This window comes from Myodes glareolus, chromosome 1 (genome assembly GCF_982192425.1).
Source record: "Myodes glareolus chromosome 1, mMyoGla1.1, whole genome shotgun sequence".
NCBI classification, from domain to species: Eukaryota; Metazoa; Chordata; class Mammalia; order Rodentia; family Cricetidae; genus Myodes; species Myodes glareolus.
The window spans coordinates 133,722,051-133,748,547 of NC_142026.1; the positions used below are offsets into that span (position 1 = coordinate 133,722,051).

Genomic DNA, 26,497 nt, shown 5'->3' on the forward strand with positions numbered 1-26,497 from the left:
CCAGTGGTTGTCACTTCCTAATGCACTGGAGGCCTGGCAGGAAGTGCAAAGCTGTCACTCGTTAAAGATTCAGATCTCCTCTTCCTGGGCTCTAAGCTGTCCTCCCTAGAGCCACTTAAGTAAACTGACCAGCGCTGTCCAGTTGACAGAGGCTCCTCCCCGTGCCCCCAGTGACAGGGGACATAGTGGCACGGCTAGCCGATCATTTAGTATTACTAAATGTTACTAAAGTAGCTTATTGTCTGAAGCCCAGAGAGTGGCTTGAAAGCAGCCTGTTTTCCTGAGGTCTTGGTTCTCAGCCATCTGCACACACAGCAGTGCTGCACCTGTGGGAATCCAGATGGTGGGCAGGGCTCTCAGGGCTGACTGGCTGGATGCAAGTGGCTGGCAGTGGTCACATTCCCAGAAGCTGGCCTCAGGGCAAAGGCTTTGAAACACAGAGATCCTCCACTCAAACACATCACCAGGGAATTGAGCTCTAGGGCAGGAACGGCTTCCTTTTTTTAAACAAATAGGCCATTGTGACCTAGATTTGTTCCAGACCCTGCAAGAGAAAGTTCCCCGGTGACAAGTCTCAGACTGGCACTGTTCAGGCCTCTGGGGTATGAGGGAGGCTGGCTGGTTGATGGGGGGTGGGGTGGGAGGATAACTCAGCCCTGTGCACCTGTAGGGCTTTCATCTGGGACAGCTGGAGTGTGCGGTGACAGAGGACTCAACTCTTCTATCTCGCGCTACAGTCAACCAATCAATGAATCAGTCAGGAAAATCAAACTCTCAGACTTGGCTTTAGAACACCACACAGCATTTGCCAACTCTGTGGAATTGGGCAAGCATTTTAGTTCTCATGTCTTAGTTTTATTAAACAGGATTTCTGATAATAATGCCTTCCACATGGGGCGGCACACGGATGGATGGATTAGACCAGTCCATGCCAGTAATTTTGGAATGCTGCTTTGTGGACTCTAGCGTGTGTCTGTTGTTGTTGTTGTTGTTGTTGTTGTTTGCTTGCTTTTTGCTTTTTTATTTGCTTGTTTATTTTTCTCTCATATATCCTGGCTTCAGCCTCCCCTCCCTCTCCTCCCCCCAGCCTCACCCACTCACCCCAGATCCACTGCTCCTCCATTTCCTTTCAGAACAAAGCAGGTCTGGTGATATCAGCTGAACACGGCATAACAAGATGCAATACGGCTAGGGACAAACCCTCGTATCAAGGTTGGGGATGTGTCCTGTTTTAACCATTACAATCACCACAGACTCCAGAGCCCAGAACAATCTGAAGAGTGTGGAGGGGAAAGAAATACTGGAGCTTTGACCAACTTTTATTTTCATCTGATCCCTAGTAACTTATTTTGGATTTCTTTACAGTGCTTTCATTATATTCACCTCACTCTGCATGTGTGCATATGTGTAATGTGTATAAGTGCATGCATATTTAATATAGTCTTATGTCATTTTATCTTTACCTAGTATTATTACTAATCAAAACATGAGTAATGTTCTTTTAATGTTTTTTGAGACAGGGTTTTTTCTGTGTAGCCCTGACTGTCCTAGAACTCGCTCTATAGACCAGGCTGGCCTTGAACTCAGAAATCCATCTGCCTCTGCCTCCTGAATGCTGGGATTAAAGGCAAATGCCACTACTGCTGGCTAAAACATGAGTGATTTTGTAAAGATTGATTTTAGTTATGTGTATATGTATGCACATGAGCACAGTTGTCCACAGAGGTCAGAGGGGGAGAGAGTTGGATCCTGAAGCTGGAATTACGGGGGTTGTGAGCTTTCCGATGTGGATGCTGGGGATTGTTCTAGAATCCTCTGCAAGAGCAGCACAAGCTCTTAACTACTGAGCCAGGTCTCAGACCCATGAGTAAATGTTTTATTCTAATAAAGAATGTGGCAGACATAGTTCTAAACAAGCTCTTCTTAAGGTCCCTGAATGGGTGGCTTCCCTTCCAGTTTTGTTCCCTCTGGTCCTTACTGTCACCTGGTAGTAGCTTAAGGAAAGGACTTCTGGCCTCTTCCTCCTGTACATGTCACACTGGCCTTGCCATCTGGAGTCTCGGAAGCACAGAACTTTCCGAGTGTATATGTCCCAACTGTAGGACCCGCTGGAGAGCAGTCATTGTTGGCCTCTGTTGGGTGATAGTTCTTCCTGGGAGACATGACAAAATGTCTCTCCACCTTAGATAAGGAGCTCACAGTAGCCCAGAATAATAACACCACCAAAGAACAACCTGGTGAACCACTGAGCTCACTTAGGTTACTTGCAGGACTGTGGGTTAGAGATTACTTAAAGAAGCCTGGACAACTCAAAGGCAGCTGCATTACAGGACACGCACTCCAGTGGGGGTGAGAACTTATGAAAGCCAGAACCCTGTGCAACTCTCTGCACATTTGCAGGCAGGTCACAGGTCAGAATCTCCTCTTCTTAGCAGTCCTTGCTGGTTATATAACCTTATGATGAAAAAGACCTTATAAATCTGTTAAGTTTCAGGGACTTCTTGAGACTTGTGAATTGTTTACTTCCTTAGCTTAAGGAATTTCTGTTTATAATTTTCTAAATTTTGAAGAGTCTCCCTTTAGAATTTCCCGAGGCTTAATGAGTTTCCATCCAGGACATAATGTTTCCGTTTGGATGAAACTGCATGTAACAGTCTACTGGAGCAATGGGGTCTATGGAGAGCTCCTTAGTACTTGGCTCTGGGTGCAGCATTTATAGTGCCTGGTAGGGTGACCCAAAGGTGGGTCTGTTTTACAGGAACCAGCTCTTGCATGTGCCCCTGAGGCAGCACCAGGTGAGCTGTTGTGACTGGTTGCTGAAAGTCATCTGTGGGTTGGTGACCATCCGCACAGTGTATGCCTCCCACAAGCAGGCCAAGGCCTGCCTCATCTCTCGCATCAGTTGTGAACGAGCAGGCGCTCGTTTCCTCACCCGTGGTGTGAACGACGATGGCCACGTGTCCAACTTCGTGGAGACAGAGCAGGTGAGTACCCAGGCCCGTCCCTGGCACAGAGTCAATGCCTCCAACGAATGCGTGCCTTCTATTGTCAGTGGAAGAGACCCTGATGCATGTGACCAGGTTTCTGACCATTGCTTCTTCCTGTGTGTGTGTAATTGGAACATTACTTGAAACTTGCCTCAGGTTTGACTGGTCTGTCTTTTTGATTCACAGCTCATTCTGAAAAGTAGTATTTGCTTAGTGTGTGTGTGTGTGTGTGTGTGTGTATGAGTGTGCCTGAGAACCTATAACTGAACCTAGAGCTCACCGATTTGGCTAGAATAACTGTCCGTCAAGTCCTATAAATGTTCCTGACTCTGCCTACCGAGAGCTGTAATGACCAGCATGGGCCACTGGATCTAGCGTTTATATAGAACCTCAGGATTGAACTCAGGTCTTCAGACTTATGTGGCAAACACTTTCCCAGCTGAGGCGTCTCCCACCCCTTCTAATGTATTTTAAGCAGAAGGATTCAAGAGTGGAGGCCATAGCCATAGAGAGTAGCACTTACTCCAGGAGCAGTTGACAAACCAATACAAGTTGGAAGTCTTTTTAGGGTAAATAAAGAATGCAATAGAGTAATGGAGGAAGACACTTTTTTTAAAATTCTGTATCAGCAATAACTTTATCCTGAGAGCCTGTTAGAGCCTGGGAGGGCGATGGTGTGTTGGAGCAGTTGCTGTCAGCGCCCATGGAGGAGAGCCATCTGTAATACCTCCTTAGTTTCTTTTCCTAGCTTCTGTTCTCACTCCCAGAGACGCTGTCTTGCACCTGTTGGTTTTTTGTTGGTTTGTTTGTTTGTTCTTACTTGCTCCCTGAGTGCCACCTTGCAGAAGAGTGGTGGGATCAGCTGCAGGAAGGGAAAGCCCCAGGGAGGCCCAGGTGTGATTCCACTCTGGGCTGCAGTTCTCCTGTGTGTTCCTGCAGCTTTGCGGTGCTCGCCGCGGTGTGCCTGTGAGAGGTGCCCTGTGAGGGCAGCAGTTGAATTCAGCACAGATGTGCACGTTACTGTCCACCACACGTGAACCTCTGCGTGCTCAGACCTTCAGTGACAGCTCAAACCAGTGTGGGGGTCCGGTTTTCAGAAACACTGTCACCAAAGGGGAAGGCCCCTCATGCAGTGAGCAGGAGCCCTCAAAAGATCTGTGGGTATAATTACTATCTTGGGGAAGGGTTTTTTGCCCCTCTGAATGCGACAAGGCTATTAAATAATGATTGGTTGAAGAAAGAGAGAATACGTGCTCCACCGTGGAAGCCATTTTCTTTTTTCCTGTTCATGTCTTCTCAGTGACAATGGCCCCCAAGGTTCTTGTGTCCATCTTCTTTGCCTCATCATCTTTATTTTTATCTGGTATCCTCTCCCTCAAACCTTTCCATTCTCTGACAGAGTTATGGGGTTTTGGTTTTTGTTTCGTTTTGCCAGTCATGAGCTGGACAAGATACCCCAGGTAGAAAGCAGTGTTGATACAGATTGGCACGCACAGAGTCTGAGCTTGGTACCGGAACTGGTTTCCAGAGATCGTCTTTGGGTCAAGAGGACATCATGAGCCCAGCATTTTTTTTCCACCCACTCGGAGGGAAGACGGCCACTATTTGGTCCTGGTGGTGGTGGGCCCCAAATGTTTAGCTTTCAACCAGCTTAGAAACACTGTGGCTTCTTATTGTATCTTATAAAATACATCTTTAGGGGACCAACTGCCCTGTCCTTTAAAATAGGACATCAGAGAGGGCAGGGGAACAACTGCCCTGTCCTTTAAGAGAGGACACTGGAGAGGGCACCCAGTGAGTTTCCCGGGACTGCTGTAATGAAGTGCCACACACTGGGTGGTTGAGACAACAGACATTTGTTCTCACAGTTCTGGAGGCTGGCTGGCTAAAATCAAGGTCAGGTAGGTCCATAGTCTCTTGAAAATCCCTCGGGAGGATCCATTCTTGACTCTTTCAGCTTCTGTGGTTCCCGTGTAAGTGGCTCCCAGAAGCATCATCTAGTCACAGTCACACTGGATCAAAGGGCTCAGCCTCCTCCGGGGAGGTCTCACTTATCCAGCTACATTCACCGAGGTCCTCTATCCAAACAAGGTCACAGCTGGAAGTGCTGGAGCTTAGGACTTTAACATGCGACATACAGTTTCTGGAAGGGGCACAGTTGAACCCATAAACACTGGGACATAAACCCCCGCTTAAGGGCAGTGCTTTGACTGCAGGGGAAATTCCGTGATCTTTGCTTTTCTCACTAAGTAAAGCCAGCATTTCCACAGGCTCTGGCTGGGGCTTTTGCTCTGGTTATGTCATTTAGGGTACCTGGTGACTCATCTGTCCCTTTATCATATGTTCCTTGTTACTACTCAAGATTAAGAACCCTGCTGTGTATCTCCTAGGTCTCCACCTTGGGGCAACCCCACCCAACTGGACCTTAGAGATGAGAACAGCCTAGCCATACTCCCAGGGATATATAGAGCCAGTCTCAGTCCATTTCCTGCTGCTGGAACACAATACCACGTCCTGGGTATGCTATAAAGAGATTTGTTTTGGTTTGCCATTCTGGTCTAAGGTCGAGGGCCCACATCTGGTGTGGACTTTGCTGAAGCGTCCTGAGAGACAGGGCACCATATGAGTGACAAGCAGCCAACAGGAAACCTAGCCAACATGGTTTTTATGTGAAAACCAATTCCTAAAATAACTCAGTAACCCATTAATTGAAGGAGTGGATTAATCAATCCGTGAAGGCAGGGTGCTAATCACCATTTGATGGTGGGGATTAAGTTTTAATATGCTTTTAAGAGGGTCAAGCCATAGGGGCTTGCTGCTTCCAGTTTCCTGGGGTGGGAGGAGGGATTTCTTGGCTCCCATAAGCCTTTGTGGTCTTCCCAGTGTGTGTGTATGTGTTGTGTTGTGTTTTAATTCCCTTTTCCTCCTCTGGGCCATGCTGGCATCTCTATAAACTCTCTTGACCTCACTCCCTGTAGCAGGGGCTGTTCATGGACAGACACTACCATCTGCTGTCGGGCCAGAACAACTGGCAGCTGAGAGGGTGTAACTCAACCCCACAAGAACGTTTTCACTAGACACATAACCGACGCGAGGACTATGATCTTAAACCCAGAGCAAGGCTTGGCTGAACACGTGCATTTGAAGCTGCTTCTGGCGACAGGCCACATGGGGCACGGGAACCCAGGCTGGCTCAAGCTGCCAGAACCTCAGGGCAGACTAACTGCGTGAAACTGGGAAATGACCTCTGGGATGGGTCAATGGCAACTGAGAAATGAGCTATTGGCTTTTCAGCAGGGTCTGCTTGTGGGCCTCTTAGCCCGAGTGCCCAATGTAGGACCTCTACTTCCCATCGTTTTACCATGCCCAAGTGGGGTTCAGGCCTCCGGTAACATAGGATACCTCCTGCCCCGCCGCTGCCCCTACCCTGGCATGCAGGTGTGTGTGTGTGTGTGTGTGTGTGTGTATACACAACAGAAGTAAAACAGGAAGGCCTCCTCCCTCCTGGAGGTGCTTCCCTAGCAAAGGCTCCTCATGGTCATCCACTGATGGAGGTGCTTCTGATGACCACAGGAGACTGGAACCAGGTTGAGGGTGCCACAGCTGTGGCCTGCAACATCTGCTGAGCCGGGAGAAGTAAGAGGTGCACTGGGCAATGAGCGATAGAACCTGCACTTTGGCCTGGGAGAGGTTTACCCACTGAGCACTGTGGTGGTTCCATAGGAGCCTGGTTAGATGGGGCAGCTCAAAATGTGCCCTGGAGTCTGAACCGTGTAGCACTACTTGTGGTAAAATGGCAGATTGTACACTGTGCTCAGAGGCCTTAGTGTCAACAGTTCAAAGTGGGTCCGTCTCCAGCCAGGAGATGTGTTACTGGCTCTTCCACCTGTCAGTGAAGAAGTGGCAGGCTGTGGATCTGGTCACTCAGCAATGGTGTGAGCAGCAATTGATGACATCAGTGTCATACCCCAGCAGGCAAGGGAACTTAGTGAGATAGTGCGAATCTGATACTGGTACCCTGTTTGCTGTTGGTCTGAACCCTGCTAGAGCATAGCAAAGCTACGGTTTTAGGTGAAGTCCTGCAGTTGTTACTCGGATGCTTGACACAGGCATCGTTCGCCAAACAAATAGGGGAACCACAGAGAGAAGAGTGACAAGCCAGATAGACGGCTCAGTAGGTAAAGATACTTGTCACCAAGCCTGACAACCTGAGTTCAAGCCCCAGAACCCATATGGTCGAACAGCGGTTCTCAGTCAGTGATCATGACCCCTTTGGGGAGTCAAAGGACTGACCTTTTCACAGGGGTCCCCTAAGGCCATCAAGAAGCACAGATATTTATATTACAACTCATAATAATGGTAAAATTACAGAAATAAACTAGCAGCAAAAGTAATTTTATGGTTGGGGGTCACCACAATATGAACTGTGTTAAAAGGTCACAGCATTAGGAAGGTTGAGAACCACTGTGGTAGAAGATTCCTGCAAGTTGTCCTCTGACATCTTCCTGTACGCTTGAGAGTACTCACATGCACACACGCGCACACACACATGCACTCATGGAGGAGGAGAGTGAGCCCTGTTGTAGGATTTCTACTTTTGTCTTGCTTTAACATTTTCCTGAGGAATGAGTGGAGTTCTTGTAAACAGTTTGTGTGCTTGTGTGTGTGTTGTGTGTGTACAAGTTTGTGTCCACATGCACATGTCTATACATACATTCTGTGTTCATGCATCTGTGTGTGTGCGTGCATATGTTATATATGTTGTATGTGTTAAGCCCCATACAGTGTGTGCTTGTTGATGTTTGTACATTCATGTATATGCATTGTATATTAGTTATATATGTTGTATACTTGTGGGTGTGTGGGTGTATATGTATGTATGTTTATATGGCATGTATACACATGTGGATGCATACACACTGTGTGTCCATGTGGTAGATGCTTTCTCTGGCTTCTTGGGAGGAAGCCTGTTTTTTTCCTTTTCCAGCTCGGCTGTGAGTCATACCCAGTTGGCTCCATCTGCAGCAGTGACTCAACTTTGCAGAAAAACAAAGCTCAGTCCCTCAACCTGTCAGCAAAAGGGTGCATGATAAATATTTGGCTCTTGACAATCAGGCCATCACCTAACGAAGGGAGCTTAAGGTGACTGTGTGTGTTCTCCTGAGGGTGCCAGTGGGGAGGCATGGGTTTGTAAATACTGCACTTGGAAGTAGAATCCTGGAAGAGCCTTTCACGTGAAGCTCTCCATTCTCAGCCCTCCGTGAAAGAAGCTGCTTGGGGTGGCCCTCCTGACTGCACAGTACCAGGTCCCCCATGGCATCAGCACTGGGGTTCCTGTTCGTCTTCCAGGGCTCTAACTCTCCCTAATCTCCTTCCCTATCTTGTCTGTTCTTGCCCCCCACCCCGCTCCTTCCTGAAGCCTGGCCCTACCTGCCCTGATACCTATCCCTGCTCAGCCTTCCTGGCTCTGAGTGGCCTCATCCACAAACACCAGTGACGTTTTCCAAGTGACCACTCTAGTCTGGGAGAGAACGCACCTAAATTTACTCTCTGGGTACCAAGTGACATTTAATCCATTTAGAGAGGGAGGCAGGATAAAGTCATTTCAATAAGGTGCCTAGGCCGCACTGCTGGGCACAGGGGCCTCTCCAGCCGCACTGCTGGGCACAGGGGCCTCTCCAGAGGCCCTGTGAAAATGGCTCCTGTGGGAGGAGGCAGCCCTGTGAGTGTTGAGGCTGTTCTCTCACCCAGCATAGAAGCCCTGTGGAACAACATTGTGCCGGTTACTGGGTTATACACTGGATGGTGATGGGGCAGGGGACACATACAGATGATTTTTATGGGGAGAAAGAGAGAACTCTTCCCCATGGAGAAGGAGTCCCAGACACTGCCTCCAGCACTGAGCTCAGAGGGATCCAGGTGGAGGCAGAATGTAGTGTGTATAAAGTCCAAGATCATCAGAGAAAAGCATTGAGCGTCCTTAGCTTAGGTCAGATTCTGGCCTTGTAAATGGTTGTCTTCATGTTAGCATGTTAGCTAACTTGGTTTCTTTGTTAGGGACAGTCAGTCCTGTGTCTTTGATCACGGGAGAGCAAGCTTTCCTGCAGTGTAGCAAATAGAATAATAGAGGTAACACATTCACTGGTAGCCAATACCGAGAAACAGACAACCTAGTGTATTTTCCTCTGGAGACTAAGGCTAGAATTACGTTTATAGCCTAGATACCAGGCTCATGGCATGCCTGTCGTCCAGAGAACCTCAAGGCTCACTGTCCAGCCCCCTCCCCCTGAGGAATTACTAATGCATATGCCATCTGAGCATGATCTAGCCTGTGTGGAAAGCTACCCTGTAAGAGCAATGGAAAGGACTCACGGCGGCGCCCATGGTGGCCTTGCCAGGCCTGGGTAGGGTTGCACAGATAAAGGCCACCATCTGATAACCACTGAGGCCACCCCCAGTGCCTGCTCGGGGCTGTATGTTTGTGTCCTTTAAACTCACATTGGCTCCTCTATCATTGGAAGCAGGTAGGCTACTACAAAACTGGTCAGCAGGGACTATTACCAGGAATTTAAGCAGCATTTATTTCTTTGGGGGTGTGTGTCTGTGTATTGTAAAAGTTAGTGTGTGTGTGTGTGTGTGTGTGTGTGTGTTAGTTGGTGGCATGTTTGAAAACACTGTGGCGCAGGGCTGGGTCTGCAGACAAGTTCAAGTTGAGTCTTGGCCTGCGCCGTGAAGTTCACCAGTGGCAGCCAGCAGGACTTTCAGTAGCGCCGATTTATTCGATTTATTCGGGTCAGTCCTTTATCAATAGCTCCTTAGTTACTGAGCAGGTAAAAACAGAGCCCTCCGGGAAGGTCTTAGCTAAACCCCCAGCACAGCTGCTTCTGGTTGTAAAGCAGGAAATGCAGGCTAGGTAATTAGGTAAGGGTGTGTCCTGGACTCCTACGCAGGCGGGTCAGAGTGCAGACCCCTCCTCAGAGGCCAGGCACTAGCCCCCATACCTTACTGTCTGGTGGGTGACGTCGGAGCAGCTCCAGTCCTGCCAGGTGAGAGAGCAGAGGGCACCAAAGTCCACTGACTACCCTCCCAGCTGGTGTCAGGTCACAGGCACCGGATCCCGTTACAAACCAGGACGTTCAGTTTCATTGAAGAGTCCCTTTCTCTTTCTGTCTCCTTGTGCTGCAGACAATTTACATGGATGATGGAGTATCGTCCTTTGTCCAGATCCGAGGCTCTGTTCCGCTCTTCTGGGAGCAGCCGGGGCTTCAGGTAGGTAATTTACACAGAAGACTTTCCACGGTGTCCGTGCCCTGCTGGTCTCTTTGAGTAACTGGAGTTTGTTTCTTTAAACGTTTCTTTCCTGGTGCCGTTTATGGTCTCGTTCCTTGGCCCAGTTGTGTTGAGCTAAACTGTGAAGAGAGAGAGAGTTTCACGGGTACTCTGGATGTAGTCTGTGGTCTGAAGACTGTGTGTATATCAGCCATTTATATATCAGTTGTGTGGTGAGGGATCTGTGAGGAGGTGATCCTGAGAGTGCTTGGGTGGGATTGGCTTCAGTGGGATCCTAAGCTGAGCTTTTTGGTAACATATCTGGCAGCTGGAAATCCTCTAGAAGGCTCCGGAGGGTCTGCTGGAGCCTTGGTGACCACATCATGGGTCTGGCACTCTGCGGTGCTTGTGTGGGGCCACGTGAGGATTGCAGAACTTTCCCGTGATTTCTAAAAATACCTTCTGCCATGCACAGTACAGCTTTGGGCAGTGCCAGGGGGATTCGGCTTCTGCGTCCCGAGAAGAGTTCAGGGACTGGGGACACGGTCCAAGGACACAGCTGTTGTCACTGAAAGGCAGGCTGCTCCCTCAAGTGGGTTCTGACAAGGTACATCTGGGGAGAGTGGAATGGAGGTTCCTCCCTCTCCTTGCTCCGTCTGGTTCTGCCTTGCATGACCAAAGTGCCCGAGAAAGCTTCTCCCTGGGTCTTCAGTCTTTGGCTTCTCTTACCCAGGGCTCTTGTGGAATGAGGTTTGGGTGATCAGCCAGCAGCCCAAGAGGCCAAAAGCACTATGTGCCAGGTTCTCAGGAATGATTGACACAGCAGGGCTCACAGTGCCCGGTCTTGGGCTCAGCTTCTTAGCCCAGCCTGGACTTGTTCCCAGAGCTGCCAATACATTGTGTCGTGCTGACAGCACTGGTCACACCACTGTCAGCCCTTAGAGTAAGATGGATGGATGGAGCATCTCATTCAAGTTCTGAGTTCTGGGGTGGGGGTGAGGATTTGTTGATATTCCGTTTTCTAGGGGAATGAAGATGCCCAGTGGCGCTGAGAGGCAGAAGAACAAACGCTTGAGCTTGGGTTTGCTTGTAAGGAGAAAGTTCCCATGGAGGCCTTCCAAGGGTCTTTTGTTGCTGTTGTTGCTGTTTTCCTTTTACCGTGGAGCCTAGGCTAGCCTTGAACTTGTGGCAGTCTTGCTGCCTCCGCCTAACAAGTGTGAGGATTACAGACCTTTACCACCAATGCCCAAGCTCCTAGAGGTCTTGTTGTGTTTTAAACACCTCTCTGGGTATATACCCTTCCTAGCAGAAACTCCATATTTAAAGTATACAGGCCAGTGAATCTTAGCATTTATAGAGTATGTAACAAGCTCTGTAATCTCCGTTTAGAATAGTTGTTTTGTTTTTCGCTAGTGCAAATCAAATCCAGGGCCTCCTGCAGATTAGGCAGAAACTCTACCATTGAGCCACACCCCTGCCTCAAACTTGGAAGTGTGTCACCACTGCTAGGACACCCACGCCGCTGGTCATCACCCTCTTCCCAGCTCCACCTCAGGCCACGGGAACCCTCAGCCTACCCCATCTCTATAGAGTCAGATCTGGGAGTCAGGACTGAAGCGGAAGGCCCTGCCTACCTGCAGCCCCACCCCATCTGTCTCCCGCAGAACTTGCATTTCCTGGGACAGCTCCTTTTATAGCCCAGGATGTTTGAAGGTGCTTGAAATGTGTTTTTCTCTAGATGTGGGTTCCTTTGAGCTCTGTGTGAGGAATCACAAAGGTCAAGTGAACTCGGTACACAGAGGAATCTGGGAGGCTGCATTATATTCATGCAAAACTTATCAGAAACCGAAAGGTTGATCATGGCAGCCTTAGAACATTGACAGGACTCTGAAATTGGTCTCAGTCTCCCAGCTCTATAAGGATCCCTTCTCCTGGACCTCTGAGAGAGAGGCTATGCTCCAGGTCCAATGGGGGTCCTGATGACTAGAAGAATCTTCCTTGTACCAGACCACTGTCTGTCTGCCTGTCCCTCCAGGACATTCGGGGATGCTGTGAAGCAAGTCTCTCTTTTCTTCCATGGTTCTCTTGAAGCTCTTGTGTGGGAAGCTTTAGGGTTCTGTCCTTTCCTTTTGGCCGTCTCCAACATCTTCCTGCTCTTTTGAGGATCTTTTGTCTGATTGCTAGGCCTCTCAGTGTTCTGATCTCCTTCATCTAAAACACGAGACATAGCCTATTGATCTCCTACCTGTATAAATTAACTTGGTCTCCAGTGCTGCTGACATAGCCTGTGTAGTCATGGTATGGCTGTGTCTTAGATGGACATGGAGCAGGATCACGGCAGCTCTACCACCCTTTTAGAGTCCTAACACTCGTCCTTTGGCAAAGCACAACGGTGTCTTCAGACACAGGTCAAAAGCCTAGCATTCATAGTCTTATTTGGGATTTGCTATCTTTGGGACCTAATACTCTAAATGCCATCTATCATCAAAAAAGAGATGATGTCATCTCCAGAGAGGTGGGGGCAGCTCTCCATGGGGTCTCCATTCAGTAGCAGCTATCTGGCTAACATTGGTTCTGGCTGTCTCTCTCTCTCCCTCCCCCCACTTTTATTAAAAATACTTTCTGTTCTCATACAATATATCGTGATTAACAATTTCCCCAGTCTTTTTTCATTTCCAATTTTGTCCTTTCTTCCTGCTTAGGTAGGATAAAACGAGCCCAGATGTACTGAGGAATGGTGTGTATTCTAAATTCCAATTCAGTGCTTTCTTGGGGGAGTGGGCTGTCCTAGGGAATATGAGCCCTGCAAGGGATGGGGAGAGGAGTTGGGAAAGACAAGGCTGGGCCATGGTGCTTCGTCTGCAGGGAGTCGTAGGCATGATGCCCTCAGCACTGACTCCTAGGTCTCAAGAGGAGAGGAGTTGGGAAAGACAAGGCTGGGCCATGGTGCTTCGTCTGCAGGGAGTCGAAGGCATGATGCCCTCGCACCGACTCCTAGGTCTCTAGTCTACCCGGCACCGTGCACATTTAATAATTTTGTCTGCCCCATGCCGGTAGCTGTGCAGCTTATAATAACCCCAGTGAGAACTTCACCCTTAAAACTCAAGCTCTTCCGGCAGAGTCTATGATGAGATGTCCGCATCATTTCATTTATCTGGGGGAGGTTACTCCTACTGCAGCGTCAGGATCTCCCATCCCTAGGACTGACTCAGACTTGTGTCTGCCACACGTGAGTCCGGTCTTTGCTTTGAAGTTCACGTGATGGAACCAAATGGAGGAAAGATGCAGAGTAGGATTAGGGCATCTCATCCACGTCCATCTTTTCTCTCTCAAAGGCTGCTTCCCATGTTCTTGGGAATGTGGTGATACTGGTTCCTCTTTGTATGCTTGGTCCATTCCTTCACAGGAAATAAGACGGTGTATGGCACGGAAGGTCCTGGGGCGAGTGAGTGAAGGGGAAGTCCTCCAAGTTAAATGAACGAAAGTCAAGGCCAAATTAGCCCATGTAATGGGTGCTGTGGGTTGGCAAGCCCAACAGAAAACCGCTGCATGTTTGTCCCAATCCCTGGAGCAACCAAGGTTGCCAGGCCATCTCCCATAGGAGTTCAGAGGGTAAGCTGTGAACCTAGAGAGACCTAGGCATCCCACTTGTTAACAACTGTGTTTTGAAGAAATTCTTATCTTTGCTAAGTCATAGCTTACTGTTCTATAAAGTAAGATTAGGAAATACCTGCCCTCATGGGGTTATAGAAAAGTTAAAAAATCACAATATGTAGGTGGAGATTGCTCATTCATTTCCTGGCTGCCCAGACATGAAATAATCAGACAGAAACTGTATTAATTTAAACACTGCTTGGCCAATAGCTTAAGTGTATTTCTATCTAGCCCTTACATCTTAAACTAACCCATTTTTATTATTCTGTGTATTTCCATGTGGTTGTGGCCTGCTGGTAAGGTTCTGTTCTGCATCTGTCTCCTTTGGTGACTACACAGCGTCTCTCTTTGACTCCACATTCTCTCTCTCTCTCTCTCTCTGCCTCTGTTCTGATTTCCTGCTTTACTCTGCTAAGCCATTGGCTGAAAGCAGCTTCTTTATTAACCAATGGCAATAAAACCAATGACAATAAATCAATGGCAATAAACCAATGGCCATAAAACATATTCACAGCGTGCAGAGGGGAATCCCACATCAACAATACACCTAGAATTTGGCCTAGTGTTTAGACTCACCGTGCTTGCAATGGTAGCTGCAGCTAACAACAGCAGAAACAAATAGAGACTAGTACAGCCATGTTGGGAGCAGTGGCTATGTCCTGAAGCTGATAAGAGTTCTATCTCCTTCAGAAGGGCTCAGATGTAGCTGTGGAACACAAAGAGCATGTCTCTGGCTCTTTCTCTGCTGTGCCTCACACTGACAGGAAGTCAGAAGCCTTGGCACACCGATGGAGCATTTTCTGTATACACTGGACATTTGGGCTCAGATGTAGCCCTTGCCTTCAAGGAGCAAGGGACAGGCACACGACAGTGTCACATGAGTAGAGCTGTGGCAGAAGAAGGTTGAGATCTGAGCAGCAGAGAAAGAAAGTGTTGTTCTGGCCCAGGCAGGTAGAAGAGAGACCACTCAGGGCCTAGAAGGGGTCCTTCAGGATTTTTGTCTGGGTTGACTTGGGGATTAGAACGACTCGGGCAAGCGAGGCAACATAGGCAGAGGAACAGCAGATGTATCGTTGTGAACCTCGAGGCTCATATCTAGGGAATGGCACTAGCTCCCTGTTTGGGATCCCAGGTGTGAGTCACTTTTGAGGTCTGGTGGTGAAGATCTGATTTGTACCGTTTGTCTGCTGCTGTCAGCACGGCCAGCATGGCCGCAGCACGTCCGGTCAGGAAGAGCGGTGCCCTGGCTGGCTGGTAAGCTCGTAGAGCTGTTGCCACATGCTAGACCATGGTCGTAATGAGAGCCCCCAGACGTGTTCCCGAGGAGACCCCGACGGGAGCTGCTGAGATAAGCATGGTGCCAGCCTCTGGGTGGAAGCAGTGGGCACTGCAGAGCCTGGAGATGCCGCTGCTTGTGGTCACCAGGGCTCCTGGGTGCAAGCTGAACCTCTGCTGGGACCCCAGAAGCTGTTCTGGGGATTTGGACTGTAACTCAGTTGTGTAAACTATGAGATTAAATGGATAGTTTTAGGGTTTAGGCGAGGACCATCGGTCCTTTAGCCAGAAGGGAGAGGCTGAAGGAGAAGAGGGGGAAAACTAAGAAAAGAAACACGGGGCGCATGGAGAGCTTATCCCTGCCCATTGCAGCTCCTTCCTGTCGACATACTTTCGCTGGGAGTAGGTGATGCCGGAAAAGACTGTGTGGTTCAGTGTTAGGGTGGGCCGGAGGTGGAGGGAAGGCTAGCCGAGTTGGAGACGGCAGAGACGGGGCACAGGGCCTGAGGAACGCAGACTAATGGCTCTCCCCTCTCCCATTCCTATCCAAAGCTCTTGCCGCTTTAGTAGATGGAGGCCTTCGCCCTGCGGCCGCGATGCCAGCAGTCCCAGAGCTCCCTGCAGCCTTGCACTGTGGGTTCAGCCCCAAGCTGCTTTTGCCCTGATGTGCCCTCGCATACTCTTGTAACCAGAGCAAAAGGGGTTAGCAAGAGACAGGAAATGAGTCAAAACCCGTGCTGCCAAACCACAAGGGCTATGCATCAAGGAATCAGCTGGAGGCTGCTGAAACACACATTCCTGACTCCACCCTCAGAAATACGGCTCAGCAGATCTGAGCTGGACCTGCCAACTTAGCGTTTCTAACTTGTCTCCAGGCGACCACACTTTGGGATCTGCTGGCCAAGACTCCATTCCTTTCCACACATCTTCTACCCTGGTTATTCCTGTGTGTGTCTCGGAGGGTGTCCTTGATTTCCTTGTGTTCCCAAGAGTGGGTTCCTTGTTAGCACTGATGTTACATTAGCCATCGTGACGTGATCGTGACAGTTGTGCCTATCCTGTTCCGCTCTGGGCTGGACTGCGCCTTCTCTCACTGTGGGTTGTTGCTGCTGCTCGGGCTTTCTACCTGTCTTCCCCTGAGGTGGTAGAGGGAGCACAGATGGAGAAGATCCTCATGGCACACTGTGGAGTCCTGGCGCAGTCTCCACCGTATTAGGCCAAGTTGTACAGAATTGCTAACCCTTCACCGTTTCTGGGTCTTTCTGTGGTGACCAGAGCTAGATGAGAACCACCTAGGTTGGGAACTCAATTTCCTCACTGTATTCCTGCCTGGGTACTCAGTGACATGTTGAGTCAGCAGTCAGTAACTAAGCAACGCATGGCCTAGGTGATGTTTATAGCAGAGCGCTCTAGAGCCTGAGCTATACCCTGTGGTAAAGTCCACTATGCCCTCAGCTGCCACTTACTTAACAGAAGGGACTTCAGGCTGGGACTCAGGGAGACAGGCAGACCTGTCCAGTCCTGGAGCTGTCACAATAGCTTCCGTTAGGAAGAATAGAAATGGGAGAATTTTGCTGGCTTGGCCTGCGGTTGCAGAGACCTGGGGATACCAATCCTTGCAAGGTCGGGAGCACTGTTAGCAGAGTCAAGGGAGCCTGGCCTTAGCCTGCCCGAGCAGGGAATGAGCCACAGAGATGAGCACCCAGCAAGTGCCACATGCAGCATGACTGTAGAGTTAGAAAGTCATCGTCTTGGCTCAGTGAGCATCATCATCATCATCATCCTCATCATCATCCTGTTCTACCTTTCTGCAGGTTGGCTCCCATCATCTGAGACTACACAGAGGCCTAGAGGCCAATGCCCCTGCTTTCGAAAGGTAAGGACCATGGGTACCATCCAAGACCTTCCATCCTCCATTCAGATGGCAGGGCAAGGGGCAGAACAGTGAAAAGGGGAACCCCAATCCCAAATCAAATATGCCTCTTACTTTCTTTCGTCCTTTACCCAAGAAAGGAGTTTATAAAATGAGATTTTTTTGCTTGTTCTTAAGTCTCCTTGAAAATGAATTCATCAATGTGTAGGTAGCACACTATAATTATTTTATCTTATTGCTCCTGATTATTAAGGGATAATCTGAATTATATCAGCACTATTTCTGGTTAAAAGTAACATATTAAGATTTTTTTAAGTATAGAAAGTTGTAAAGTAAAAAGAATATGCAAACTCCCAAGTCCCTCTCAGTTTTACCCATTGTCATTTATTTATGTATCCTAGACAAAAAGCTTTGGCATATACATTTCATTTTAAAAGAAAAAAGACAATTGGAATATAACACTGTTTTACACCCTGCTTAGGGAAAACCAGTGCCAGCTTGAGCTATTTATAATCTGTGCTTGAATAGTAAATAGCTCCTTTAAAGAATTTTGTTTTTAAGTCAAGCGGTGGTGGCGCACACCTTTAATCCAGCTCTAGGGAGGCAGAGGCAGGCGGATCTCTGTGAGTTCAAGGCCAGCCTGGTCTACAAGAGCTAGTTCCAGGACAGTCTCAAAGCTACAGAGAAACCCCATCTCAAAAAACAACAACAACAAAAAAAACATTTTGTTTTTAATCTGAGTACTAATTTTTAAGATCTTAAATTTCACAAAAATTATCAAAAGTAACTTTGAGGACTTTATCCATTCCTCCTGAAGCTTCATTGAGCATCACGTTTGCATATACACTTTCTGAAATCCATGTTAATGCTGGTAACTGAGCACCCCAGGGGCTCCCTAGTTAGATGTTATAAATGGCGGGCTTTTTGTGTAACACACTCAGGTGTTGTAAACATGACACGCAGAGTCACTCTGATTGACTAGATGTTCCCAGGATGTATATGTGTAGACTGAAATTCTAACAAGGGGCTGGTCCTGCTGGGTTTGTTCCATCAGAGCCTTCCTTATGCCCAAAAGGCACATCTCATTACAGACATGAAAAATATCGTCTTATTTTTAGACTAGAGGGAAACAAAGGGGAATCCCTTCCCAGGTGTCAAGCTCTGGCCTCCTCTAGTTCCTCTTTAATTCTTGCAACTTCCCTGCTCAGGGATGGGGAGCTGAATTTTGCAAACGAGAGAGCAACGGATCTGCTCTAGAGAGTCAGCTTTGGTGGCAGGAATGGACAATAGCTGAGCTGTGGTCTCCCTCTTCCAACCTTGGGATTTGGAACCCTCTGAGAGGGGACACAGAGGTCAGGCCCCTATGGGCCTTATTTCTGAGAAGCTGCCTGGCAGGGTGTGGCTTGGATATGTGGCTGGTGTGGGACTCAGTCACCCATGATAGGCACAACCAGCAACCCAGTGTACCTCCGTGGAGACAGGACATACGTGTCCGACCTCAGGCAGAGACTGGCATATCTGGGAAGTCCCTAAGAGCAGAACCTCAAAGTCCACCTCTTCGTGTCCCTTCCTTGGGCAGCCAAGACCCTCCCTGTAGTGAAACTAGTGGCCTTGGAAGGAATTTCACCCTTCACTGGGGTTAACTAGTCCGCAGACAAGCTTAGATAAAACTACCCACTTCTAAATCTTTCTATATCACGTGATATCTCTCAACACAAGCAGAAGAATATTTTTTTTATTCTCAGGCTAAAATTAGTTCTTTATGAAGTTAAAAATAATTATGTTTATAAAATAAGTGTCAGAAAGTAAATTGTAGAAACTTGGAAAAAAAGAAAAACGTTAAAAGAAGAAAAACAAATTTAACATTCCTCCCACTTTTAATACCACAGTGTATATCTTTCCATATTTTTTTTACATGTAAAAATTTTCATTTTGGGGGACTGGAGAGATGGCTCAGTGGTTAAGAGCACTGACTGCTCTTCCAGAGGTCCTGAGTTCAATTTCCAACAACCACATGGTGACTCCCAACTACATGTAATGAGATCTGGCGCCCTCGTCTGGTGTGAAGGTGAACATGCAGGCAAAACACTGTATAATAAATAAATCTTTAAATTTTTTTATTTTTCTATATTTACATGTAAAAATATTCTAAATTTACATTAAAAACTTAGAAAAATACACTATTAAGTTCTATTTATGAGTCTGATTTTTACATTATATTTTCCTATTTTTAAAACCACAACATTGAAACATTGCTAAGATTAAAATTATTAAGGCCCTTTTGCTAAGCAAGTCAACTCATGTCTGCTGTCCCAGTATTTGAGCAATGGAGGCTGGGAAACCAGGTGCTTAAGGCCATCCTTGACTGTGTAGTGAATCTGAGACGGGCCTGGGCTATATTAAACCCAAGGAAAAACAAAGTTACGTTTAGCGAACTTGGGATAAAGATTAAGAACTGGAGCCTCTGTAATGTCTGAAGGTGTGGACTGAATGGTTTGTGACACCATCTAATTTGGGCTTCACAGTGAAACGCAGCACCTGGGAGGAGGTTGGCCTCTGAGGTTCATCCCCCAGGTTAGGAAAAGGCGGCACAGTCGCAGGAAAGTAGCAGCTCTGGGTTAACTCTGGAGGTGGCTGTGTTGTGAACCCTTATGGCCGTTCACAAAAGATGGGGAGCATTCTAGGTGGTACTTTATAGGAAGGCCAGTACAGCTTCATGTCAAGTCTCACATGCTAAACGTTACTGCCCCAAACCTCCATTCAGACAGCCTAGACTGACTTGCACCCCGTGAGTTTCACATGAGCTGTGCTGGTAGCCAGGAGGAAGGCGTTTTCCTCCCCCTGTACACTCAGGAGTAAGGGGCATGGCTGGTCCCAGACCTGCAATGCTGAGATGGAGGTGCAGGTTGCCCGGCCTCGGGTGCCATGGAATCACTGCCAACCCCGATACCGTTGCAGGCACATGGTGCTTCTGAAGGAACAGTATGGGAAGCAGGTGGTCGTGAACCTGCTGGGAAGCAGAGGTGGTGAGGAGGTGCTCAACAGGGCCTTCAAGGTAATGCTCACCCTCCTGCCCAGCCGGGGATGGGTGGGGAGGGAGCAGAGTTGGGGTTCACTCACCCTCCTGCCCAGCCGGGAGTGGGTGAGGAGGGGCAGAGTTCGGGGGCACTCAGCCTCCTGCCCAGCCGAGGGTGGGTGGGGAGGGGCAGAGTTCGGGACCCACTCACATGGTAGCGCCATGAGACCCAGGTAGCCCCGCTTGCCAGAGTACTGAGGCTAGGTGAGTACCCTGTGTAGGTTTTTAGAGCCCAGTGCTGGACGACTTAGGCTCTTAATACTTTCAGTTTATTTTCTATGAGCTGAGGGATGGGAGAATGTGTTCAATCTAAACAGAACTGTTTCCCTGAGCTCCACGTGGGCAGAGAGGTCTCCCATGCTCCCTCTAAGAGGTGTTCTCCAGGCCAGAACAGAAGGGAAGCCTAGCACTGGCTGGGCACCTTGAAGGCCCCACCTGCCAGCACTCATGGTATTTGTGCTGAGTTGCTGCTCTTGAGTTTCTTGGTTCAAAGCAGACTCTGTGTGGCTTCCTTCTGCCTGGATAGCCTTCAAGTCTCATGTTTGGGTTGCCAGGTAAGGCCACGTGCCAGCTCCTAGTAAGCCTCCTTCCAATTCCTGGGTGCCCAGTTCAGAGCACAGTGGATCTCGACAGGGTGAGGAAGAAGAGGGAGCTGCTGACTCCACTTAGGCCTCTCAGCCACAGAACCCATGAGTTGACGGTCTTCTAGTGAAGATTCGGTGAACTGAGGCAGCCTCCTCCACCCTGCCGAGACTCCGCAACCTCTGCTTTGTAGGAAAAGGCTCTCTGGTTGTTTGAAGTTCAAAGAAGTCCCTTGTGGAGACACCCTAAGGTCACCTTGGTAGAGATGTGACCTTTGTGACTTCCACTGCCCCCTAACCCCTGACTACAGGAAGCCACATCCCGCCAGAGTGCCATTTGTCTACTTAGAAAAGCTACAGGCATGGAGCAGGAGTTCGCTGGCTTCCAGTTGTCTTTGGCCAGACTTGCTTTTCCTGTTTAGTTTGTTGCTATGAGCAACAAGCTCAAGAAATATCTCCTCCCACTTCTCTTGGCAGCAATGCCGACTGCTTATTTTAAGGAAGGTGAGGGGAAAGGGGCAACAGAGAAAATCAACCTCAGTATCTCTCTCCAACGAAAAAACGCAAATCTTTCATGCTATAGAAAGGACAGGTCAGCCCCTCCCCCAGCTGGTGGCAATGCCCTGGCACTGGAGGGAAGGCCTCCTTTATCCCCAGAGGACAGAGATGTCCCAGGAGTTAAGGATGGTTCCTGAGCAGGTAGAACTAACACTACTTGGAGATAGGCTATCCAGGGTCCTCCTAGTTCTTTGAAGCTCTCAGAACCTCTGGAGGGGCAGATGTTGGGTTAATATATTGAGGTCCAGAGACAGGAGGCTGAAGAAGGCAGGCAGGCAGCCTGTCTCCTACTCCAGGGTGCTTTGGTGAGCAGGCTGAGGAAGTTTGCCAGGCTAGGAAGGCTGTGTGGGGAAAGGAGGCCTCACTTCTGTGAAGCATGCCCTGACCCACCCATAGCCCTGATAAGTCTCTCTCTGTCTTCCCACCTTCCTCGTGGTTGATGCGTCCCTCCGTGTCCCCCACCTTTACTCGGGGTCAGGTAGGGCAGCATCTTCTCCGTCTTAGGCTGCACCACTCTGCGTTTCCTGCCAGTCTTCTTAGGCTGGAGACTCAACTCTTGCTGAGCCCATCCTCCTAGGGCTGGTGCCTGTCTGGATGGGGCTGGTTACCAGGGCAACAGGAGCTAGATTATGAGCTACATGGTCTGCCACATGTCGCTGTTCTTGAGGGCTGGGCACTTGGGCCACCTGAAGAACAGCTCTAACCTTCCCTCACCTGGGCCCCAGGAAGAGTGGGATGTCCCCCAGAGAGACACCCCTGCTGTGGGCTCTTTGGCCCAAGGGGGACCTTCTGCTCTTCTGCAGGCAAGATGTTCTTTGTGTCCTCTGTGCCCTTCAACCCTCCCCCCAGGCTTTTGTCTTGTGTTTCCCTTTCAAGGTCAGGGCCAGTCTACCAGCTGATGTATTCGCTCTCGTGGGCAACGGCTGGTGACCAAAGCACCCAAGCCACCGGAGGAAACCACCAGCACCACCTTGCCTTTGTGTTCCGTTCCTTTCTGTCAGTGGGCTCACACCCTCCGCTTTCCCTTTGCAGAAGCTGCTCTGGGCTTCTTGCCACGCAGGCGACACGCCTATGATAAATTTTGACTTCCATCAGTTTGCCAAAGGCGGGAAGCTAGAGAAATTGGAGAACCTGTTGAGGCCTCAGTTAAAGTTACACTGGGATGACTTTGGCGTGTTTGCGAAGGGCGAGAATGTAAGTCCACGGTGAGTCTCGGTGGGGGCTGTGGAGGCTGGGGACCCCTTAGCTCATGCACCTTGGCAGGAATCATCTCCCTCCCTGACTGACCAGCTCCACTATTGTTTCCTGAATCATAAGCTCTGTGATGTTGGGATTCTGAGGCCCCAATCTTCTCTCCTCCTTCCTCTGTAGTCAGAGACATGCTTCTGAATTTAGTGAGAAGGCAATGCCTGGTTTTCTGGGAAAAAGACATGTCTGAACATAAAGGGCCGTATTCCAGCCTTGAAGTCAAAACTGGCGATGTAGCTCAGTGGGTAGAGTGCTTGCCTAGCATGCATGGAGCCCTGGGTTCAGTCCCAGCATCGAGCAGTACTGAGCGTGGCGGTGCACACCTGTCAGTCTAGGCTTGGGAAGTAGACCTAGAAGGGTTAGAAGTCTGAGATCACACACAGTGAGTTCTAGGCTATCCTGGGCTTCCTGAAACTCTGTCTCAGAAACAAAAACAACCAGCCACAAACCCAACCAACCAGACAAGCAAACTCCCCCCCCCTCCCCGCCCTGCCCCGAGCTCGGATGACATGACATGACTTAGCCACTTTGGGACAGGACCTATATGAGGTGAGTGGGTGCAAAGCCACAGTGCTACGTCACTGGGCTGTGAGTCACCCTGTTCTGAGTTTGGAATGCAAAGGGGGTCCAGCTTGAAGCCACCGTTCGTCATCGGGAGATCTCAGGTGTCTGCAATCACTTCCTCGCGGAAACTCCCTAGTCCCCTCACTGCAGACACAGTCACCGCCACTCACAGACACATGCGGAGCAGTGAGAACTTTGCCACCCAGGGGGTTGGACAAGGCCATGCTCTGCCGCCTTGTCTCGGTTCTTACTGTACAAGGTACCTATTTATTTATTGCTATGATTTCCACATTTTTGGGCTTCTCTTGGGTGATGTCCCTGTTTAACCTCAGTGCCAAGGCAATGCCTGGCTTTACAAGCACAAGACAGCAAGGCTATTCCCTGCAGAGGAAACACTGGGTACCTTCAGACAAGAGTTGCAGTGCGGTAGCAGAGGGTCGCCTTAGTGAGACAGCGGCATGCAGGTGCCACTTGAGTTACAGTGGTGTCACCGTCTGGATAAACCCATTCTGTGTCAAACCCCCACAGAACTGCAAAACAAAAGGTTGAGTTGCACCATCCCAAGTTTGCCTGCCTGTGTATATTTACCAGTGTGTGTTTTTAAACAAAAGCCTGCAAAGCAAGGTCCTTATTGAGCAGCTGATGCAGTGCCAGAGACTCGGGTCTCAGCTTCTCCCAGAAGTCTCTGCTATGGACTATCCATAAGGCACTGTAGGATGTCATCCTTGTAGATAGCAAGAACCAGCTGTGCTAACAATGATGTGGGGGTGTGGGCTGCTGAGAACATGTTCTCAGGTCTGCCTGTCAGTTCTGCAGTCCAGGATCTCTGGGGATGGGTGCTGGGCTGCTGCTGAGCTGCCAGGGAGGAGGCAGGGGGCTCTCTTGTGGAGAAAGTTCCCTCAGGAACAGAGAGACCAAGGCCATGTGTAATCCTTCTGTCTCCCGGCCCTAAGTTTCCAGAAAGGCACTCTGCGGATGAACTGTCTCGACTGCCTAGGCAGAACCAACACTGTACAGTGCTTCATTGCCCTGGAGGTGAGCTCCTTGGGCCTTTTCTGTCAAGTCTTGGGCTGTGGGTGGGGCAGGAGTGGCTTTACTGGACTGACTTTGCAGTGGTAGGTCAGGTGACGGGGATGTGGAGGGGAGCATTTAGAGTGGTTTCCTCGGTGGCTTCCTGCTTGTTCCACTATAGGCCTTTCCCTGTCATAGACACACTTATTTATATGCATGCAGAGATGCATCCCAGACACTGGGTGTGGCCCAAGGGCTCCAGGCGCCCTTAAGAAACTGATATTGTATAAAGAGATAGTCCTGACTATCCTCCAGAGCCAAGGCAGTATGAGACTAGCTGAGATGACTGGTCCCAAAGCCTGGAGAGGGACTACCCGTGTGCCACTGTGGCCCTACCTGCCTGGCTGGCCTCTTACAGTTCCCTCTGTGCCACCTTTTGTCCCCCCCACTCCCTCCCAACAGTAATGGCACCAAGCTGTCAAAAATGGCATCAGCTGGGAAGATGGTCTAAGCCAAGCTGGAGTCGGGGTGGGGGAGGGGTGCTTCTCTGCAGCTGATGTTCCTCGTGGGCAATCTGATGAGCAAGGTGCTCACTCAGAGGCACTGGAAGGTTTTTCTAGTGATAACCACGGTTGGTTTCTCTCCCAGGTCCTTCATCTGCAGCTTGAGAGCCTGGGGCTGAATTCAAAGCCCATCATTGACCGCTTTGTGGAGTCCTTCAAAGCCATGTGGTCTCTGAATGGGCATGGCCTGAGCAAGGTGTTCACAGGGAGCAGGGCCCTGGAAGGAAAGGCCAAGGTAGGGGCAGGCCAGGGGTGGTGGGAGGCCAAGGTCGGGCAGGATGATGGGAGGCCAAGGGAGGGACAGATTGAGGGAGCAGGGATGAAAGCCTCTTAGATCCCTCTCACCGAGTGTTTGTGCCCATGCAGGTGGGGAAACTGAAGGATGGGGCCCGATCCATGTCTCGTACCATCCAGTCCAGCTTCTTTGACGGGGTGAAGCAAGAGGCCATTAAGCTCCTGCTGGTTGGGGATGTCTACAATGAAGAGTCCACAGACAAAGGAAGGATGCTTCTGGACAACACGGCCCTTCTGGGTAATGCATGCCCACCCTGGCCTGGGCTGTCCACAGCCTTAAGGGGACGGCAAGGCTTGTGCGTGGCATCCTCTGACAGACCACCCCTTGGACAGCACTAGAGGGTCCCTGCAGTCTGGGCTGCAGAAAGAATGCATCTTTTATGCTTCCTAACAGTGACACCCAGGATCCTGAAGGCCATGACAGAACGCCAGTCAGAGTTCACGAACTTCAAACGGGTCCAAATTGCTGTGGGGACCTGGAACGTGAATGGAGGGAAGCAATTCCGTACCAATCTCCTGGGCACAGCGGAGCTCACGGACTGGCTTCTGGATGCCCCCCGGCTCTCAGGAGCAGTGGACTCTCAGGGTGAGAATGGTAACTCGGGAAAGGCCAAGCAGGGAGGGCTCCCCACAACCTGTCACAGCAGCTTGGCTTTGCACGCATTTCGGGGAAGTAGTTTGCCTTTCTCTAAACATGCAGAGATTTTGTGGTCCAGGATTAAACGTCAGGATGGTTGTCATCTGTAGCTGCGGCCTCTAGACGGCTGCCATCAGGAACCGGATAGAACAAGGCAATCCTTGGAGAACCATCCTTGTTCTCCAAGCCTACACCGGCACAGACAGTCCCAGTCTGGAACTCTGCAATCCTAAATGCTAGGGCAGCTGAACCTTTTCAGTACTGCTATGACGTCACATGGGGGCGGGGACACGGTGTCACAGGGGAGAGTGTTTCACTGCTGATCTGCTATGAGTCACAGTCGGAGCACAGCAAACTGAAGATGTGTAGAAGTGTGTGTGTGTGTGTGTGTGTGTGTGTGTGTGTGTGTGTGTGTGTGATGGTGTACATGACACAGATGAATTCCTTGTATAGAATTAGGTGTCATCCCCAAGATATCTCATTGCCTGTGTGCAGATAGTCCTAAATCCAGAATCTAAAACTCCTCTGTCCCAAGCGTTTGGCAAGATTACTTAGCTTGCAGCAGCAGCGTTCATGGAGGCCTGGCTGCTTCCTGCATTCCAAAACAAAGAACAGGTTCACACCTGGGTGATAAGTGACTCATGGCTTAATACAGGTGGCCTCTCTTGTCGGGAAAAGCCTGTACATACCCATGTAACCCTCACCTCAGGAAAGGAAGGAACCAGGGTCTACAGTTCAGGGTCGCCATATCTGTGGTGGTTTGTGTTAGCATAGTCGTCTGAGTGACACCAGAGGTAGCCCAGTACTGCCAAGGGAACTGAGTCATAATGGCCCCCTCCTTCTGCCTGGATAGTAGGGTGTGGTTAAGCCAGACCCCAGTGACAGTCTGGCAGCGACATTGCTGGGG

At 49.5% G+C, this 26,497-nt stretch overlaps 1 protein-coding gene and 1 long non-coding RNA gene across 7 annotated transcripts in view; one reads left to right on the top strand and one right to left on the bottom strand.

The window, feature by feature from the left end:
- Positions 1 to 26,497, top strand: part of Synj2 (synaptojanin 2) — a 97,156-nt gene that overhangs the window by 44,822 nt on the left and 25,837 nt on the right. For 5 of the 6 annotated variants that reach the window (XM_085687729.2, XM_085687735.2, XM_048420415.3 and 2 more), the window contains 9 exons: positions 2,759 to 2,984; positions 10,173 to 10,256; positions 17,000 to 17,061; positions 20,017 to 20,113; positions 22,306 to 22,478; positions 24,039 to 24,120; positions 24,745 to 24,894; positions 25,026 to 25,191; positions 25,348 to 25,539. In XM_085687729.2, the coding sequence (XP_085543855.2) occupies positions 2,759 to 2,984; positions 10,173 to 10,256; positions 17,000 to 17,061; positions 20,017 to 20,113; positions 22,306 to 22,478; positions 24,039 to 24,120; positions 24,745 to 24,894; positions 25,026 to 25,191; positions 25,348 to 25,539 (1,232 nt within the window). Of the gene's footprint in view, positions 1 to 2,758; positions 2,985 to 10,172; positions 10,257 to 16,999; positions 17,062 to 20,016; positions 20,114 to 21,908; positions 22,077 to 22,305; positions 22,479 to 24,038; positions 24,121 to 24,744; positions 24,895 to 25,025; positions 25,192 to 25,347; positions 25,540 to 26,497 lie in introns of those variants that run through there. The other variant, XM_085687738.2, reaches the window with a different exon arrangement.
- On the bottom strand, positions 8,530 to 10,175 carry LOC146895788 (uncharacterized). Its single transcript, XR_015001269.1, has 2 exons — positions 9,989 to 10,175; positions 8,530 to 9,088 (listed from the first exon to the last, which is right to left on the bottom strand). It is a non-coding gene; the product is annotated as an uncharacterized LOC146895788 (long non-coding RNA).